Raw genomic sequence first — 17838 nt, 5'->3', positions numbered from 1 at the left:
CTCGGGTTAAGTAGTTGATTATACAAATTTGAGATGTCACCGTCTTCTGGTGTAAGATTTGGGTTTCTGGTGCTCTTCGCTGTTGTAAGAAGTAGATTTGCTTAAGTTCTTCCTCCTTCTAGATATTCTATATATTCTGAGGGACTGGAAGTGTTGTGCTGGCTGCATGTTCTTTTTAATAGAAGAGGTAGCACTCCAGAGTTGCACCTGCAGATAGATCGGTAGTTGACAAGTTTGAAAATGTTTTCCCCATTTCTTCTTCAGAAGTTGCTATGTGTATTTTGCATATGAAGCTGTATAAAGTGAGGATACACTAGAAGAAATGTTCAGGTCCTGTTTGTTCAGGTTTTATACTGAATAATTTTCTGTGGCATGAAGATGACAAGATGACTTCTTTACCTGCCTGTGCACACATACACACCCCCCTCTGCCAGTTGTGCAGGTGGTTCTTGGATACCAAGTCTTCTTGACAACAGTATCAAGTAATTTGAATTGATTCTTATTCCTATAAGAGAGTGGTTTTGATTTTTATACCTTTCAAGATCTTCCTCTTCTTTCCTGTTTGTTTGTGAAGGGGGAAGGAAGGGGCAGGAAAACCTTGCCTTATACTGTGGTATAGGGTATGAACTTACAATGAGTGATCTCATGGAGTCATAAATACACAATTTTGAACACTTCTATGTTGTTTTTTCTCTAGGTGCCTGTTGGTGATCAGCCTAAGGACATTGAACTTCAAATAAGAGAGCTAATCCTTCAATTCATCAGCAACCCAAATTCAATTATTCTGGCAGTCACAGCTGCTAACACAGACATGGCCACTTCAGAAGCACTTAAAATTGCACGGGAGGTGGATCCAGATGGTAAGCAGCAAGAAAAACTGGATCCTGTAATTCAACTTCTTTTTTAAATTAAATTCTAAAATAAAAGCTGAAGTCATTTGGGCAAAAAGTAGTAAGAGCAACAAATGTCACTGCATTTCCTAGAGAATACAATTATTTTATTTGCTTAAAGACTTCCTACTGCAGTCTCTGCGACTCAGAGGATGCTGTGATGAACTAATATCTAATAGGTTTCTGGCTTACTAACAGGCCAAATAACTATTTTAGTAGTCACAGGAGCCACTTCTGTTTCCAGAGCAGCAAAACAGCATTACAGAATGTTGGGGGGTTTGAGATTTTTAGTATCTTACGGTGGTCTGTGAGGATGACTTCATGCTTTATTGTCCAATGTTCTTTTATTAGAGAAAATATGCCATCCTGCGGCTACTAATTGACTGTCTTAACTGTTAGTTTAGTGACTTTTAGTAAGAATAAAATTAATATATACAGTCAGTAACCATTTTGGTGCCCTGCATTTATATGACAGAACTGACTGGTTTGATCTAAAAAGAGGATTATAGTTTTTTATTTGCCTCATGACTTTGAAACCGATCTGAAGTTACTGGGTGCCTGCTTCTTGTTTATGGAAAGTGCTATCGGTACCATTGACTAATAAATGGCACTGTAGGAAGAGTATACTTGGAAAATAGGTATACTGAAATTAGGCTAAAATTTAGTGTTGGTACACTTAAATTTTTCTTCCCATAAAGTATAACATTTCTTGATTGTTTTCAAACTGAGTCTGCTTTGCCTGTCTGCCTAAGCCCTTACAGGTTCCACAGCCATATAACCTCAAGAGAGATCCTCTTCTGGCAGTCTTCTCAGTCAAATTGTCCTGTTTCAAGGCAGCAGACCCTTTCCTTTTAATTTACCCCTGTAAAAATGATTGGCTGTGACTTTTGGATCACTTCCCAAAATTCTTAAAGGTCTGGAGTGGCAGCTTATGTTGCAGGTAGTGTAGGAATAATGGTATGTAATGAGAACTTCAAGTACTAAAAGTAGGTAGACTTTCTGACTTGCATTCATCTGAAAGTTTCAGAAGTCAAGAACCTACTGATTTTGCTGAAGTACTGGTTTAGTTTTAGACTCGGAAAGTGTGTTATATTTTAAAGAAAAAGTTCTTGCCATGTTTTCAGACCCAAGAGCCCAGGAAATATTAAGGTCACAGTCAAATCCTGTGCATGTTAGCCTACCTGTTTTGATGTGCAATATTTACCTATTTAATGAATTTAGGTCACTTTTTCCTCCACAGTGTTAAATGTGGAGATTATTTTTAATTTGGAAAACATTCAGTCACATATTCAATAAAAATGTTACATTAGCAAAATTAAATCCCCTAAAGCTTCTTCAGTGGATGGATTTCAAGCTATTCAGTCTCTTGGGGCTTTCAGCTATCTATTTGATGCAATGTGCTGGTAGTGGGCCTGTTGCCTCCTTTAGCGGCCACTCCAGTGGGTAGTGGTATTTCAAATATAGTTCCAAACAGATTGCAATTGCATCTGGTCCTACATACATGCTAGAAACACATTCAGTCCACTCATACTTGCGAGTCCCCTGCCTGCCTTACTTAGTCTTCTTCACAAGTGCTTAGTAATGCCTCTAACCTCATGTAGCATGCAAAAATGTTGTTGTAATCTGTAATGACTATAATTTCACAATGCATGATGCCTAAATCTTTTTCTGTAACCAGACCTATGTGGGGAGCAGTACCTGTCAAATACTGTCTTATACTGTTAATAAGGGGGGTTCTAGATAGACTAATACTACATGTTCTTGCACTAGTCTTTGCTGGTTTGCAGAATTAAACTTCATGCAGCTGTCTGAGGAGCTCTTTGAATGAGGAGTTTTAGCTACCCCAATCAAGAAAAAACATCCCTGTGAGTGAGTTTTTCCTTTTGGTAGGTCGAAGAACCCTTGCTGTTATCACAAAGCTGGATCTTATGGATGCTGGCACAGATGCTATGGATGTGCTCATGGGGAGGGTGATTCCAGTCAAACTTGGCATCATTGGAGTAGTGAACAGGTTGGTCTAGGCACATTAATGATGTTTTTAAAACTGTGTTGATATGAAGTAATGCTTTCACCTTTTTTAACCATGAATACGATTTTAAGAGTAAGGTAATTTGATGTTGAAATAAACTTCTGAGTAAGCAAGAAGCTCACTTCTCAAAAGCCTGTCAGTTGTTCTTCCACTCAACCAACTGCTGATTTAGAAAGGAGTAGGGACACTTCTAAAAGAACTGTAGGGTCACTTCTTTCCACTGTTGTTTTTTAGCTTCGGGGATGCTTCTGGTCAGCTGTTCACATTAGCACTGATCATACAGATACTGTATATATTAGTGCTAACTGCATATGGCTATAGTACTGTTCACTTTATTTTTTGCATTAGCTAGGTCAAATCTCATGTAGTTTTGATAAGTGTTGCTTGGTCTGTGCTGCTACCCATACTGATTTGTTGACTATGCTGCATGGAAAAACAAATAAAACCCCTTATTGTCTAAGGAAGATGAATTATGCATGTAAAGCAAAAACCAGCTGTTAGATGTCCTGTCCAGAAAAGCAGAAGTGTGTATTGCTTTTACTTTGCATCTATTAACTAGCGTGTAACTCTGCCTTTAACTTCAGAAGTCAATTGGATATTAACAATAAGAAGAGTGTAGCTGATTCCATTCGTGATGAGTATGGTTTTCTTCAAAAGAAGTATCCTTCCCTAGCCAATCGAAACGGAACCAAGTATCTTGCTAGAACACTGAACAGGTATTACATATTGTGTAAAATAAAACAAATGTGTGCTTTTAACAGTACTTTAAGGTATAGATTGCTGTGTTAGAAATATGTGTAAACATTTATTTTTACCTTTCCTTTCTCTTTTGGTGCTGTACAGTGATACATTAAGGAAAACTGATTCCAAATTCTGTTTCTGAATTTACTGTAACTTTCCTGAGTAAATGTTTTCCTTTGGTGGTTATTTTCTGTCTCATATCTTTGTTTTGATGCGGATGATAAAGCTGAAACTTCTTCTCCCTTCTAATGAGGGACTGTTTTCTATTTTTAGACTACTGATGCATCATATCAGGGACTGCTTGCCAGAACTCAAAACCAGAATCAATGTTTTAGCTGCTCAGTACCAGTCTCTGCTAAACAGCTATGGGGAACCTGTTGAGGACAAAAGTGCCACTTTATTGCAGCTTATTACCAAATTTGCCACAGAATATTGTAACACTATTGAAGGAACAGCAAAATACATAGAGACTTCGGAGCTGTAAGTACCAAATGGTTTTCTAGAATATTGACCGAGTAGTTAGATTGACTCAGTGGCTCCTGCTGGTTTTCACTTGCCATAGTACTACTCTAGAGCATAACATACTCAAAAATGATTGAACCCAAGTAACTGTAAAAAATGTTTGCAATGAGAGCTTTCTTTTCTTGTTTGCTACTTCAGTTGTTACTTTACTCTTTCAGATGCGGTGGAGCCAGAATCTGTTATATTTTTCATGAGACCTTTGGAAGAACTTTAGAATCTGTTGACCCACTGGGTGGCCTTAACACAATTGATATTCTGACTGCCATTAGAAATGCTACTGTGAGTGTTCCGTATTTCTAAGTGTTGTTGCTATATATTGGATTTAAAGATAAGGTTTCAACAAATTTGTGCTCCTTCAGTCCTGTGAATCAATAATCTCAGGTGAATGAGTTAATATGAAGAGGCTGAATCCTGCTTTTTGGTATTTTAAGTGGAGAAATGACAATATCCAAATTTGCAGCCATTATCCTAGATGGAATGAGTTTAAGGTGAATGCTTACATCTCATTACTGTTACTTACAGGCTGAAATAAAGCTCAGGCCCAGCTTTAGCATCCCTGTGCTGAAGCTATTATAGAAATGGTGATGGAAGGCTGCTTCTGCATTTGTTTTGCATTAAGCACTTCTCTTAGTTATGAAGACTCAGTCTGAGATGTATATACTAGGACACATTCAGATATTTTAATTATATATAAGGGACACAACTTCTCAGTGGTTCAGTTCATGACAGATTTGGCTTCTTGTGAATATGGGAATTGGTGTTGCTAAGAATTAAAAGAGTAAGTTCACTTTCAAAATTTGCAGTATATAGAATGTTCACTCCTTAGAGCTTGACTTTGGATGTCAAACACGTAAGTCTGCTTTTGTACTGTCTTCTGTTGGGTGTGAACAGGCAGTCAGGTTTCTGCATGGCCAGTAATTCCTCAGACTTGGAGTGCATTAGATACTCTGCACAAATGATCTGTGTGCATCCTTCTGTAAATGTAAGATGTAAAACAGCATTTACTAACAGGAGAGATGTCTTGTTCATATGTGACATCACATCTTTGTGTTTCTAAAGCTCATTTAATTTAAAAAAAAAAGGAAGTTTCAGGTAAAAAATGTTTTATGTATAGCTAAGTATTGGTCTGTATGGTCATAAATGAAATTATCCCAAACACTGTAGATCAGTGACACTGTATTATGATTATACTTAACAGAAAACCCACCTACCCTGCAGTAAGAATTGTATGCCCAGGACTGTCAAATAATGGTAACTTTTCTCTCTGAAGTTAGGAAGAGAATGTCTTTGCCTTTATAATAAATTTCATTTAAACTTAGATCCACAAATGTGAAAAGAATTGTTAATAGTTGTAAGCCTAGAGTGACATTAGTAGGTAGAAATCTTCAAGATTCTCTAAAGATGCTGGTTAATCATTATTTAACAGTTTGTCCTAAAGGCATATTTTTATTTATATTTTATAGCTTTTATATTTAAATATTCTAGTCACATATTTTAAGATCTGTTGTGAGTGTTCTTTTGGGTGCAAGCCACTGTGACGTGATTTATTTTGTACTTCACCAGATACTACTACTTAGAAATGCATATTGTTTTAATACACAATTTAGCAGCTTTTTCCCTCTTGAACTAGGGTCCCCGTCCTGCCTTGTTTGTTCCTGAAGTTTCATTTGAATTGCTTGTAAAAAGGCAAATCAAACGTTTAGAAGAACCTAGCTTGCGCTGTGTGGAGCTGGTTCATGAAGAAATGCAGAGGATTATACAGCATTGTAGTAATTACAGTACACAGGTAAAAATGCATGTTTTAGAATTATGCTTGTAATTATTTGGCTTCTTTTTCCCCTCTATTTCCCCCAAAAATTCTGTAAGTCTCATCAGTATTTTTTTTGGTTGGTTTTAGGAATTACTGAGGTTTCCTAAATTGCATGATGCCATAGTTGAAGTAGTAACCTGTCTTTTGCGTAGAAGACTTCCTGTCACAAATGAAATGGTAATCATCCATCTACTATAATTTTGCTGGAAAAAGTGTGTGTTTTCCAGAGTCTTGATGCTTTTGTTTGCTCTGTACTGTCAGGAACCCAAATTATTAAAGGAATCTTAACTTATATTTGTTAAATAGCTAGGTATTTAATATATACATGGTTTGAAACTTCTTCTGTATTAGAAGATAGATAAAAACCAAAACAGTGGGGGGAACCCTCTTCAGCTTGTTGTCCCACGTGTTTCAATTTCCCAAGAAGAATTTTACTAAAACTTGGATTTAACATCTCCTAGTCTTTCTGATGTAGGTATATTTCCCTCCCCTGTAATAGAAGCTGTGCATTTACTGTAGAGTTCATGATGCAATGATGAAAATTAAATTGTAGTCCTTTTTCTGTGTGTTTCAGCGGTAAAATCAACACACAATGTTGATTTTACTCATAATGTCCTTTAGCTAGTGAGATCTAAAAATTCAATTTCTAGCTTTGAGTAAATACGTTTTAATATAAAAGTCTGGTTTGGGCTGCTTATTGGGGAGGAAACTTTAAGTTATTGCATATGTTTGATGTGAAAAGCAAAAATTGTTCTGTATGCTCACTATCCCCCATAGCGAGCCATCTTTCACTGGTGTAAATGTTGTATGTGGCTTGTGGCAGAAGGTTGACTGTGTAGCTCACTTCATTACTATATAGCTTACACTCATTAAATTGCTGAGTTTTGTTTATTGCTGGAGAGGGGTTAGCTTGAAAAGCTAACAAGTTAAACTGATGTACCATCCAAAATGGCTGAAGGTCTGAATGTATTGCAGTGAATGAATGAATTCTCTTCTTGCCTTCTGGATCATAACTTTAATGTTTTTGCGGCAGTGAGAATGGTCTTTTGCCATGGACAGTTAGACTACGCTTTTTAGCATTGTAGGTCATTGCTCTTCAATAGCATTAGATTTACTCACTGAATTTTTGAACTGTGAATGACATTGCATTGCAGGTTCATAATCTAGTGGCCATTGAGTTAGCTTATATCAATACCAAGCATCCAGACTTTGCTGATGCCTGTGGTTTAATGAATAACAACATAGAGGTAAGAAAATACATTCTCTTAAAAAGTCTTTTGACTCTAAGTGAGAGCCTAAATAATTGGTAAAAGAACAAATGCTTCAGTTTCCTTCATTGAAGGCACTGTTCTACATTTTGAAGTATAAAAATGTGATCAACTACAAACATGGTGTATACCTTGTGATCTGTTGATTTGTTAGATTTATATTGCATATTCAGGAATGTAATGGTTGATACTTCACTGACAGCAATTCTGACTATATTTCTGTCTGGAAAATAAGATGGGCACCTAATTGAGTATTGGCTATTAAATGAAATCTTTGGAAGAGAAACTTTAGATAGTTGTGAAATACTCTTTAATGGTGAAGTAACTGCATTTTGTCTCTGACAGAATGTGTCAATAGCTATAATGCATTATCCTTTCGTGAATGAGAGGAATGAGTATTGTTCGCTCTATTCCAGTTCTAATTTCTGCTTAATTTCAGCATTGTTCTTGCATCTCTGTGTTATCGTGCTTCAATCTCCCTAAGGCAGTTTTCTCCATTAATCTCCCAGAAGCCCTTTACAATTTCAGTGGTCTTTGTTTTTCAAACCCAGCTTTGATTGTTAATACTTGTGGCTGTCATCATCCTATATAAGCAGTTGTCCTACAGCTGATCTGCTCAATTCTTTCTTGCAGTCTGGTTTTGTTGCAGTACTTTATACATCTGGCTAAGAGCTCGCTAATATTCTTGTGTTTCCCTGCTTATCCAACATTCTTTCATAGTAATGTTCATTTCTTTAAATGCTTATTATGTTTACCATTTCTGCTCTTTAGTTCTAACTTTTATTTTCTTCTATACATAAATTCTGTATTGACTGGGTATGCAGTTGAGTTTGCCTTGGTAGACTGCTCTTGAATCTATTTCAGAAACAATATGCATGCAAACTGCCATGAGTACAAAAATTAGGACTTTGTGAAGTTGAACATACGAGATTATTGTATTATCATGTGTTACTTAAATGAGATCTTTCCAACATTTTCCTGAACAGGACATTGAAATTTTTGAAGAAACAAAGCATGTAAAACATTTTATCCTATTCAATGGACAATCAGTTTTTAATTTCAAGAAAAATCTTTGTCCTGACTGTTTCAAATTCTGTTTTGCTATAAAGTGAATTCCTCCTTCCTTTTGGGCTAATCATAGTTAACCCTGCTGGCCACAGAATCAAATCCTTTTAGATTACTTTGAAGATTTAAAGCTGAATGAGGGCTGTATGGTATCTATGCTGAGCCAAACTGTGTGGCTCTGATCTTGTTTTTTAAAGGCTCTAGATTATGGAGTGTGTTGCAATTAAGTTTTGCAAAAGTTTTTATATTGAGAATTTATTTTTGACCAGGTAATCAGAGTAGTTTTATCCAAATAATTGAGGTTTTCATAGAATCATAGTATGACTACATGACACTGGATGAGATGAAATTAATAGTGTTTGACTCTAAAATGTAAGTAATCTGTAAAATATGAATCTTGCATGTGTTGATACAGAGTATCAACATAATTGAGGTCTTGCTGGATTGTTTTTAAAGGAACAAAGGCGTAACAGGTTAGCTCGGGAATTGCCTTCTTCTGTGCCACGAGACAAGGTAAGTGCTGATTTTTATTTATTAATTTAAAGTTAATGCATTCTCTTTTGATCCGATCTAAGTATTGGGAACTTTTGATATGCTGCCCTAGTAACAGACTTGGGAGCATCCAGGTATTGACTTTTTTTCTCTCGACTTCATGAGACAGAAGTGGAATGTTATTCTTCCAAAGGTGAAGTTTTGGCCAAGTCTTTAAATCTGGGATTTCTGAAGATTTGTCTATAAATTTACATTAATATTGCACTTATTACTTGTATGTCATCTGAGGTAAGGCTTAAAATGACTGCAGTTGTTAAAGATGGAGTCAGAACTTGCATGCTTAAATTTATGGCTGAGACACTGATTTCAAAACTAAACAAGTGATTTTAAACTATTCAGTGTGCCAACATAGTGACTTGGTGATTGGTGGGGGGTTTTTTAAGTCACTCTTAAAACTGCAATTTATTGCAGTCTTGGTTTTTTTTGGGGAGAGAAGATGATGGAAGTGACTATTTCAGTTGGTCACTGTTATCCAGTGATGTATTCTGTCTCTGGAGCTTGCTTAGTTTTACCAGGTTTTGGGATTAGTTCAATGACAAGTAAGTACATGGGTGGAAGAACCAAATGTCATGGAGAACATTGCTTGGCTGTAGAAATGAATGGTCTGATAATCAGCTGAAACTTTAGACAGTTAGGTATTTAATATTATGTGAAGTATTTAGAGTCGAAATACACAAAATATAGTTTAAGCTCCTCACGGGTTGTAATGGGAATTAATACAGCTGATAGAAATTGGTTCATTAAGTCTAAATATAAAAAAAAAAAGGTTAATTTAATCTAAATAAGATTAAAAAGTGAGACAAAGTCCCGGAATGTGTCTAATATTACTGCCTTTAATCAGTAGAAGCCAGCTAATGGATGAACTGGGAATTTAAGGTAGCTATCTAGAGATTGCTTTCAGTGCTCTTTGATCCTTCTTTTTATTGACTTCATATTTATATCATCGGTGTAGGAGCTGAAATGAAATTGAAGGCCAGATAAGCCAAAAGTCTCTTAACTGTCTTGGAGATGCTTTTTTTTTCCTTTTTCTGCTTATATTACTGTTCTGCTTGCAAATTCAAAGTATTTTCCTTTCTGGATTTTTAAAGATGCTAGTAGGTAAAAGTGTATGAAATTTGCTAGGTAGATTTGGTGGTCTTCAGTTGAATTTTTGTTTTTTCCCTCCCTGCATTTTTTACCTTCCTTAGTCTACTAAAGCTCCAGGTGCATTGACACCTGCTTCCCAGGAGACTGTTACTGCTGCTTCTGCTGAGGCTGATGGCAAGGTCTGTCTTGATTTTTCCTATAAGCACTGCATGCACATTTCTGTTGTGGTGCACCCCAGGTAGTATGGAAAGCAGTTGTATTTAGTGCTCTGTCACTGACACAGTACACCCTACAGACTGCTTGGCGTTACGGATTTTAGTATGTGCAGTGGCAGGTGGCAAAGTATGTGCCAGTAGGTGGCAGAGTCACTGCTTTCTGTTTAAACCCTTGGATACAATATATTGTGCTGCAAGTATGTAGCATAATTTGTCTTAAACTGTAGTCAGTAGATTGTTTGGTGCAACAGTATTGTAAGCAAAAGTGTTCAGCATGGTTGTTAAACTGCATGTTTTTAATGTGTTGACAGTTAAAGAAGGAGGACAGAAGATAAGCTAAAAAATGTGAGTTTCCTGCTTCCTGCAGGGAATCTTTCTAGGCTTTGTTCAAACTGAACCTCCTTCTTGGTGTTTCACATAATCGTTCAATCTCTGGTTTACTTATTTGTGAAATGTGTTCTGCAGTGTTTTTTTACACTTTAGGTGTTAAAATAACAGCTCATTACTGTAAATACTCTTTTTGCTAATTGCTTTCACTTGGAGTCAGAAAAGATGGGTAGTCACAAATTTGTGTATTAGGAGTACCAAGAGGATTCAGGCTTTCTGCTTCGTTGCATGTGCACATTCAGCTTCTAGTGCAAAGCTGACATTTCTGTCCTGAACAAAGTAGTTACAGTCAAAATCTAGTCAGTAGTAGAATTTTAACGATTATTTTTGTCATTAGAGGTTCTGATATACTGCAAACATTAAAAAGAAATCAAGAGCTGCTGTGAGGATACTGTTGTGACTTAAGAAATTGCAGGATGCTGCCAAATTTGGTTTAATTCGTGTTTCCCACAAAACCGGTCCTTTATTAGGTGGCACATACTCAACACTTTTTCTTGTGAAAGAATGTAGCTTTGTTTTTGAAACTGCTTTGGAGATAGAGCAGGCTCCACAGTAATACTGAATGAGAGTGGCAGAGGGATTTTTGCCATTTTGAGTAGCTATCTTGCAATCAGAAATAATGTACAGAGCTTCCTCATCAGTGGCTCTCTGTTATTAGCAGAGGTTGATTTGAGCTTTTATACTGTATCCTTTTGCAGTGCCTCTGAACAGTTGTGAAGTTTTAAGAAAATTTCTGATGTGCCCAGTTTAGCTGGGTTTCTTCCTAGTATGCAACTGTTGGTATTCTATTTGCCATGCTTTGTTTCTCACTCTTTATTTAAGACTCAAGATCATCCTGTGGTGTTTTAATTGTAAACACAATAGATAAATTTAGCTTATTTCCTTCTCTATCTGAAACAAGACAATTAGTAGTAGTAGTAGTAGTTCAGGGCCTTGAATGACCTTGAATGTTTTTCAAACAGCAATAGATTCTAAAGCACAGGAGTAAATAGCGTGGATACTAGGCTTATGGAAAGGTATAAAATAAAAATTACTACTGTTCCACATCAAAATAAACTGGGTTTTTATTAATTTAATGTGGTGGATACCATCTACTAATATTTCTTTTGTCCAGTGATTCCTAATGTTTAAAGACTTGGGTGTTATGTGCTTTTCTCAGGAGATCAGTGTCTTTGTCTGGAACTTCCCAGAAACTCTGATCTTCACTTCCAGAGGATGGAGATTTTTGTTTTGATTTGGTACAAAAAAAGCCTTCTGTAATTTGAAGGCTTTTTTGAAGGCAGCACAAATACGTTCATAGCTGTGGTACCCAGAAACATAAATATGTGTATTTTTTAGCTGATACTGTAAGAAACTTCAGTTTATATTTCAATAAAATACCAAAGAATTTAAATTCAAGTCTTCAAAGAGTGGTGGTGATCTTCAAAACATACTTTCAGAATGATCCTGATAGTATAGGTTGTGTTGCTCCAAGGATGTATGGTAAAAGTGGTAAAAGCCAAATGATTTAGGAAGACCATTCCATATTTCAGAAATGATTCGTAGACCCTTAAAATGCTGGGGAGCTTCTCTGTGAGGCATTTTCACACCATTATTAGGAAGAATACAAATTTTAAAAGCTTTCATTTTACGGGTACTTTGTGTCAGCTGTAAGCAGCAAAGGAAGAACAAAGGTGGGGAATGTGAAGAATAGAATGAAGGGAATATACATATGAAAATCTCATTTTTAGTGAGTCTTACCTATAGCTCAGTAATAACAGATTTGATCAGACACTGCTTTGCAGTGCCCAAGTTCTAACTCCAATGTTTCTTCAATGTGCTGTTTGTGCAGGCTGCTCCTGGAGTGGGAGATACATCTCAGGAGCCTGGAACAGGCAACTGGAGAGGAATGCTGAAACCCTCAAAATCAGAAGAGGTGTCGGCAGAGGAAAAATCCAAGCCAGCTGCAGCCCTACCTGCTAGTCCTCAAAAAGGACATGCTGTAAACCTATTAGATGTGGTGAGTCTTGAAGAACAAATACCTCCCCTTTGTAGTTCAGGCTCAGGAAAGAAAAGATCTGAATTCCAGACCTTGTAACTTTGCTACTAATATATGATATCTTTGTAAATAGTTAACACTATAGGGACAGGGAGCTCTAGTCAGTCTCTTCTGCTTTCCTGCTTGCCCAGTCCTTCTCCCCCCTCCCCACCCCATTTCAGCCTATTATTTGGGATAACTGGCTTCCGTTCACAAATTCCTGTGCAAGTGAACTCCTTGTCTAGATTTCTCTTTGTACAGAAACAAATCTTAGCTCATGTCTCAACTCAAATTCCTGCTCTTTTTTGGCATTTTTATATTAGAGGAAAAGAATCATTAAAAACTACTTAAGTTAAAAGTAGATGGAGCTCCTTTAAGTGTTTTGGAGAGCTTAGTTCCTTTAGTGAGCTTTTAAAAAAAATTTAGCAGTGGTGCCCTCTGACCTTTGTTTCACAGATCTGGATTTCGTCTTTTATTTCTGAAGAATAAGAGGTTTGTTGCAGGACAAGTTACATCTATCAAACTGAGATTAAAAGCAATAGTTTATTTTAGACTCCACAGTTTGAGTTTTATTTACTTATGAAAATGAGCAGAATTGGTAAACTGAGGTGTTTTGTTTTGGTTTTTTTACATAGCCTGTACCTGTTGCACGCAAACTTTCTGCCCGTGAGCAACGAGATTGTGAAGTGATTGAACGACTTATTAAATCTTACTTCCTTATTGTCAGGAAGAATATTCAGGACAGGTAAAACAAAACTTCCTAGAAATGTTTAAGCCATACAAATGTTGTGATATCTCAACAGTCATGTATATATTCTTGTTATTTTCTTGTGTTCTTACGTTTGCAAGCAGAAAGATAATTTTTAGAAGGAGCAGCAGCAGTAAAACCTGACTTCACAGAATTAAGAAGCCTGAAGCAGCACTTGTTTTCTCTAATGGTTTGAGTTCTGTGTTATATTAAGTAAAAGGTTTAATTAGGAGATGCCTGCTTTTCTGGAGGATACTGCAATTCAGATGGATGATTTTTAGCAAAAAACTGGAATGAACTAGGTGCTGTGTAGCCCTGACAGAACTTGGCTTTGCCATTCTGTTATTTCAAATGTGAAGGTTGAATAGGAACTAGGGCAGCTAAGTTTCCTAGTACTTAGCTATAAGGATGTAAATAGCATAAAAGTGAGGTTTCTGATGTATGCAACTATGGAAAATGCCTAAAGTTTTGCTTAGAAATTGTCACTTTTTTGTAATGAAGAATGATGTAAAACTTTGCTTTGCTTAAGTTTTTGTGGAAAGACCTACCTTTTTATATATATCCATGGGAAATTTGGGGAGAAATAGGGGAATCTGGAAACCAGGGTTTAGAGCAGATTAGTGAGGTTATAAATCTTGTTCAGTAAACTAATATTTTCCTCAATATAATTTTTAGTATTTCATGACAGTGAATTGCTTTGTTCACCTTAATTTTATTGCAGTATAGTAATGTTACATCCTTGCATACTCTAAACAAACCCTTCACATTCTTTGCAGTAAATATGCATACATAATGAAATGCTATCTCAAGCATTATCAATCTGATGTATTAGGAAATCCTCACCTAATTCAGAAATATTTTTAGGAAATACCTCTCAAAGATGGTACTCCTGTCCATTGTTAAAGGATTTCACCAGACTGTGGGTACCTCTAGGCTTGCTTTATTAACAGCTCGGAGTTGGGCCATCACCTCTGTGAGTGGCAACAGCTAACAAAAAGCACCCTCTATATATATGATATAACATACAATACAAAGAGTCTTTGATGATTTTCCAGGAACTTTCAGCTCTTAATTCATCATCCATTTCAAAAGTCCATTATATTCCACAGTTTCGGCTAGTTCTTATCGTGCCGTTCTAATTCCTCTTCGGACACCACTGTTTGCTGATGCAGTCTTCGGTCATCATGGTTACTTATCTTCTGAACAATCTTCATCATAATTCACTTTTAGACTTCTGAGAAAAGACTCAAAATGTTCTATTTAACATATACTTAATCTATGTCTAGCTTTTCATTACCTAGCTTTTCTAAGTTGCTTAAACTGTCAGTATTGTTCCTAGAGCACCTGTGCATACTGCATTGAACTGTCAATATTGTTCCTAGAGCACCTGTGCTCTATTAATTAAACCTATAAACCAATATCTATTTATTAATTATTCCTGCTATCAATAATATCCTAAGAGAAAAGAGTTTTCTAAAGCTTGTTTCTTTTATATCCATCCCATATCCTACTCGTGGAACTAATTCAGGCTTACGTGGATGGTTTGGACATATCTGTACCCACACAGCTTTGAACCAGAGTTTTGAATTGCTTTCACTCTTAGGCAGGTGATTTCCAAAATATCTAGGCTTCTTTCATAATAAGCTCTTCTTCTGGTAGAACTTGCAATGTATTGGCTTGAAAGGAGAATGTAAATTGAATTACTTGAGTACTAATAGATCTATATGATCTCATCATGACTGCTCAGAAGTCGTCCCACAACTGGCTAGTAAAGAACCATAAAGCAGTAGAATGTAGTGAGAAAATTTCCATCCGAACTTGGAAGTATGATTCCAAAAGCTCAGATGTGTTGATGGATCTTGGTTGATCTTGTGTCTGGCTGTTTAGGCTTGCATGGTCCTTGTCAAGTTAATTCTCCAGTGAGAGTTGCAGCACTCTGAGCAAAAACTCTTGATCTGCCTTGATTTAGATTTAGGGCAATGGGCACATGAGAAGAGTGATGTGGTCACTATTTAATGAGTCAGTACTGATTATATGTCAACGCTGAGTCCTAGTTGCAAAAAACTGCTGCGAAGAATTACACCAACAAGGTTGTCTAAACTAATGTGTTTTATTTCTCAGTTGGGAACAACCATCAGCATTTTTGTCATCAATTACTGTCACTCTGATGAAATAACCTGACATGCACTAATTCAGTTTTTGATGCTGTGTTTATATCCCTAGATTTTGGTACTGCATTAGTATGATGATTTGATTTTGTCAATACTCATGTAAATATTTTCCCTCACTTTTTCAGAAAAGTACTGCTACACATATCCTAAGTCCTAAAGAAAATCAGGTTCACCTAGATTCAATACTTGGCATTTTTTTCAGGAAGCTTAGTGGCATGGAAATTGGAAATAAGACAGTGGTTTCTTTCAGGTGCTTTAGCCTGACATAGAGCTGAGAAATGTTGCTCTGCAGATTCTGTAGTGTCTGTCTGATGGATTATTCTTGATTCTCATTGGTTGCTGCTGGCCTCCATTCCAGACAAATATATTGTTCGCACTTAAACTCCATTTGCAGTTTTAAATTACCCTCACGTTATGCTCTCAGATATCAGAGATAATATGGCCCAGTATTTCAACAGTGATCCTGTTTTCAGTTCATCTGCTAAGTAAGATTAGATATGTGAATTCTTTCTTTGCCTCTTTCCTTTCCCATTCACACAGTAAGATTGATTCTAAGGATTGAAACACTTAGCTTTTTGTCATGCCTAGCACAGTGAAGACAGGTTGGTCTCTAGTGAGCAAAGTAATTTATTCTTACTTTATTTTTTACTCCATATATATATATATTCATGTTCTTTACAATGCAGCTATCCTATTTGGAAGAAATTCAACAGCTCTCAAATTGCACAAGATACTGCATGTACTTGAGAGAGAGAGTTTTTATTTATGGTAGTGGTAAATTCCTGGTAGTTTGAGACAAGGTTGTGTGTAGCCACTTGCTCATGCTGCGCATTCTTCAATCTAGAACAGACCTGTATTTGGGTAATTTTTTCCTGAAGAAACAATCTTTATGTGCTTGCAGTGTGCCAAAGGCAGTGATGCATTTTCTGGTGAACCACGTGAAAGACACTCTTCAGAGTGAGCTGGTAGGCCAGCTGTATAAATCCTTGTTGTTGGATGACCTTCTGACGGAATCGGAGGACATGGCACAGCGCAGGAAAGAGGCAGCTGATATGCTAAAGGTATTAAAAAGACCAGGAGCTCATGGGAGTATTTAATTAAATTGAAACCATATAAATGTGGTATTTTTCGACTTCCTTTTTTCTTTGCTGCTTTTTTAGGAGTATGCTATGTATTAGTTTCTCTCTGCTAGAGGAATTAAAGGCAATGTGACCAGAAAGTATTATGTAGATTGAGTAGTTGGGAAGAGGTGACTTAAACTGTATTTTGGGCATAAAGCAGAAGCTCTAATCTGGTGTTATTTTCAATTTACATTTGGTTTTAATAATTTGCTTTTACTTAACTTGATAGTGTTCAGCGGTTCTCTTTTGGGGGATTAAGTTTACAGTGTTTGAAGTGCTGTTCATATGTATGTTTCACCCAGAGCCTACTGGCCAGTGGCTGGTGTATCTAGACAGTACCCCATAGTAGGAACAGTGGGAATGCTGGGACTCACTGACGATGACCCATGTACATCTCTATGACAGTGCGTTTGTGACATGTCTGCGTTACAGAACTCTTCACTTCTTCACTGTTCAACTGTGTGATCTATCAGAGTCTACTACAGCTGCAGCAGAAATACACTGCTTTGCACTGAACTGTATAGAAAAGAGTCCCTCTGCCAGTTCAGCGCGCTGCAGAGGTAGCAAGAGGTGCTTCTCTCTCACATGCAGTGTGGTCAGACAGTGTGTCAGAGCTTGGATACCCCATGATACCACTTGTCCAAGAACACCTGCATCAAGTTTAATCTTCACTATTATATGATCAACGTTTGAGTGAAGGGAACTGTTAACAGTCTTTTAAACTGCAAACTTTACAAAGTCAAACTCATAGCTCAGGTTTCTCCAAATTTGTGTAATACTTTAAATAATGTTAGTATTAGTTGGTATTCTGAACTTTTATTTAAATTTGCAAAGTTTAGCAGGCTAGACTGTAATGAATGCATCAGAATGCTAAAAGTCGATATAAAATGGGTGCAGTTTCTCTTATTTTGAGGAAGGTTTAAAGCATTAAAACTGTGGTGGAAAAGTCTGCCCTTTTTGAAAATTTATTTATAAATACAAAATGTTAAGACAAACATAGGTGTTAATGGGAACACTGAGTATGTAGAAGTTGCTCAAAACAATGACCATGAGCTTTTTGCTTCTAATTGGAAGTCCAGTTTTTAATTAATTTTTAATTCTTACCTGTTGAGAGAAATGATTTAATGACACCTGTGCTGGGTTTTATCATTACTTCTTGCTTTGTGGTATCTTCACTTGCATAATCTTTTGCAGATGGAAGGCTTCAGAGTTGTTA

At 36.6% G+C, this 17838-nt stretch overlaps 1 protein-coding gene across 4 annotated transcripts in view; it reads left to right on the top strand.

Moving 5' to 3' along the window:
• The window catches only part of DNM1L (dynamin 1 like), a 42478-nt gene that overhangs the window by 20611 nt on the left and 4029 nt on the right, over positions 1-17838 (top strand). For 2 of the 4 annotated variants that reach the window (XM_074871553.1, XM_074871552.1), the window contains 13 exons: positions 698-860; positions 2781-2901; positions 3504-3635; positions 3934-4140; positions 4341-4461; positions 5813-5968; positions 6080-6169; positions 7147-7239; positions 8782-8838; positions 10065-10142; positions 12397-12564; positions 13218-13327; positions 16403-16562. In XM_074871553.1, coding sequence (XP_074727654.1) covers positions 698-860; positions 2781-2901; positions 3504-3635; positions 3934-4140; positions 4341-4461; positions 5813-5968; positions 6080-6169; positions 7147-7239; positions 8782-8838; positions 10065-10142; positions 12397-12564; positions 13218-13327; positions 16403-16562 — 1656 coding nt within the window. The remainder of the gene's footprint in view (positions 1-697; positions 861-2780; positions 2902-3503; positions 3636-3933; positions 4141-4340; positions 4462-5812; positions 5969-6079; positions 6170-7146; positions 7240-8781; positions 8839-10064; positions 10143-12396; positions 12565-13217; positions 13328-16402; positions 16563-17838) is intronic. The other 2 variants (XM_074871555.1, XM_074871554.1) reach the window with 1 other exon arrangement.

Source organism: Strix uralensis, chromosome 5 (assembly GCF_047716275.1).
Source record: "Strix uralensis isolate ZFMK-TIS-50842 chromosome 5, bStrUra1, whole genome shotgun sequence".
Taxonomy (NCBI): Eukaryota; Metazoa; Chordata; class Aves; order Strigiformes; family Strigidae; genus Strix; species Strix uralensis.
This window is presented reverse-complemented; position numbering and strand designations above follow the sequence as displayed.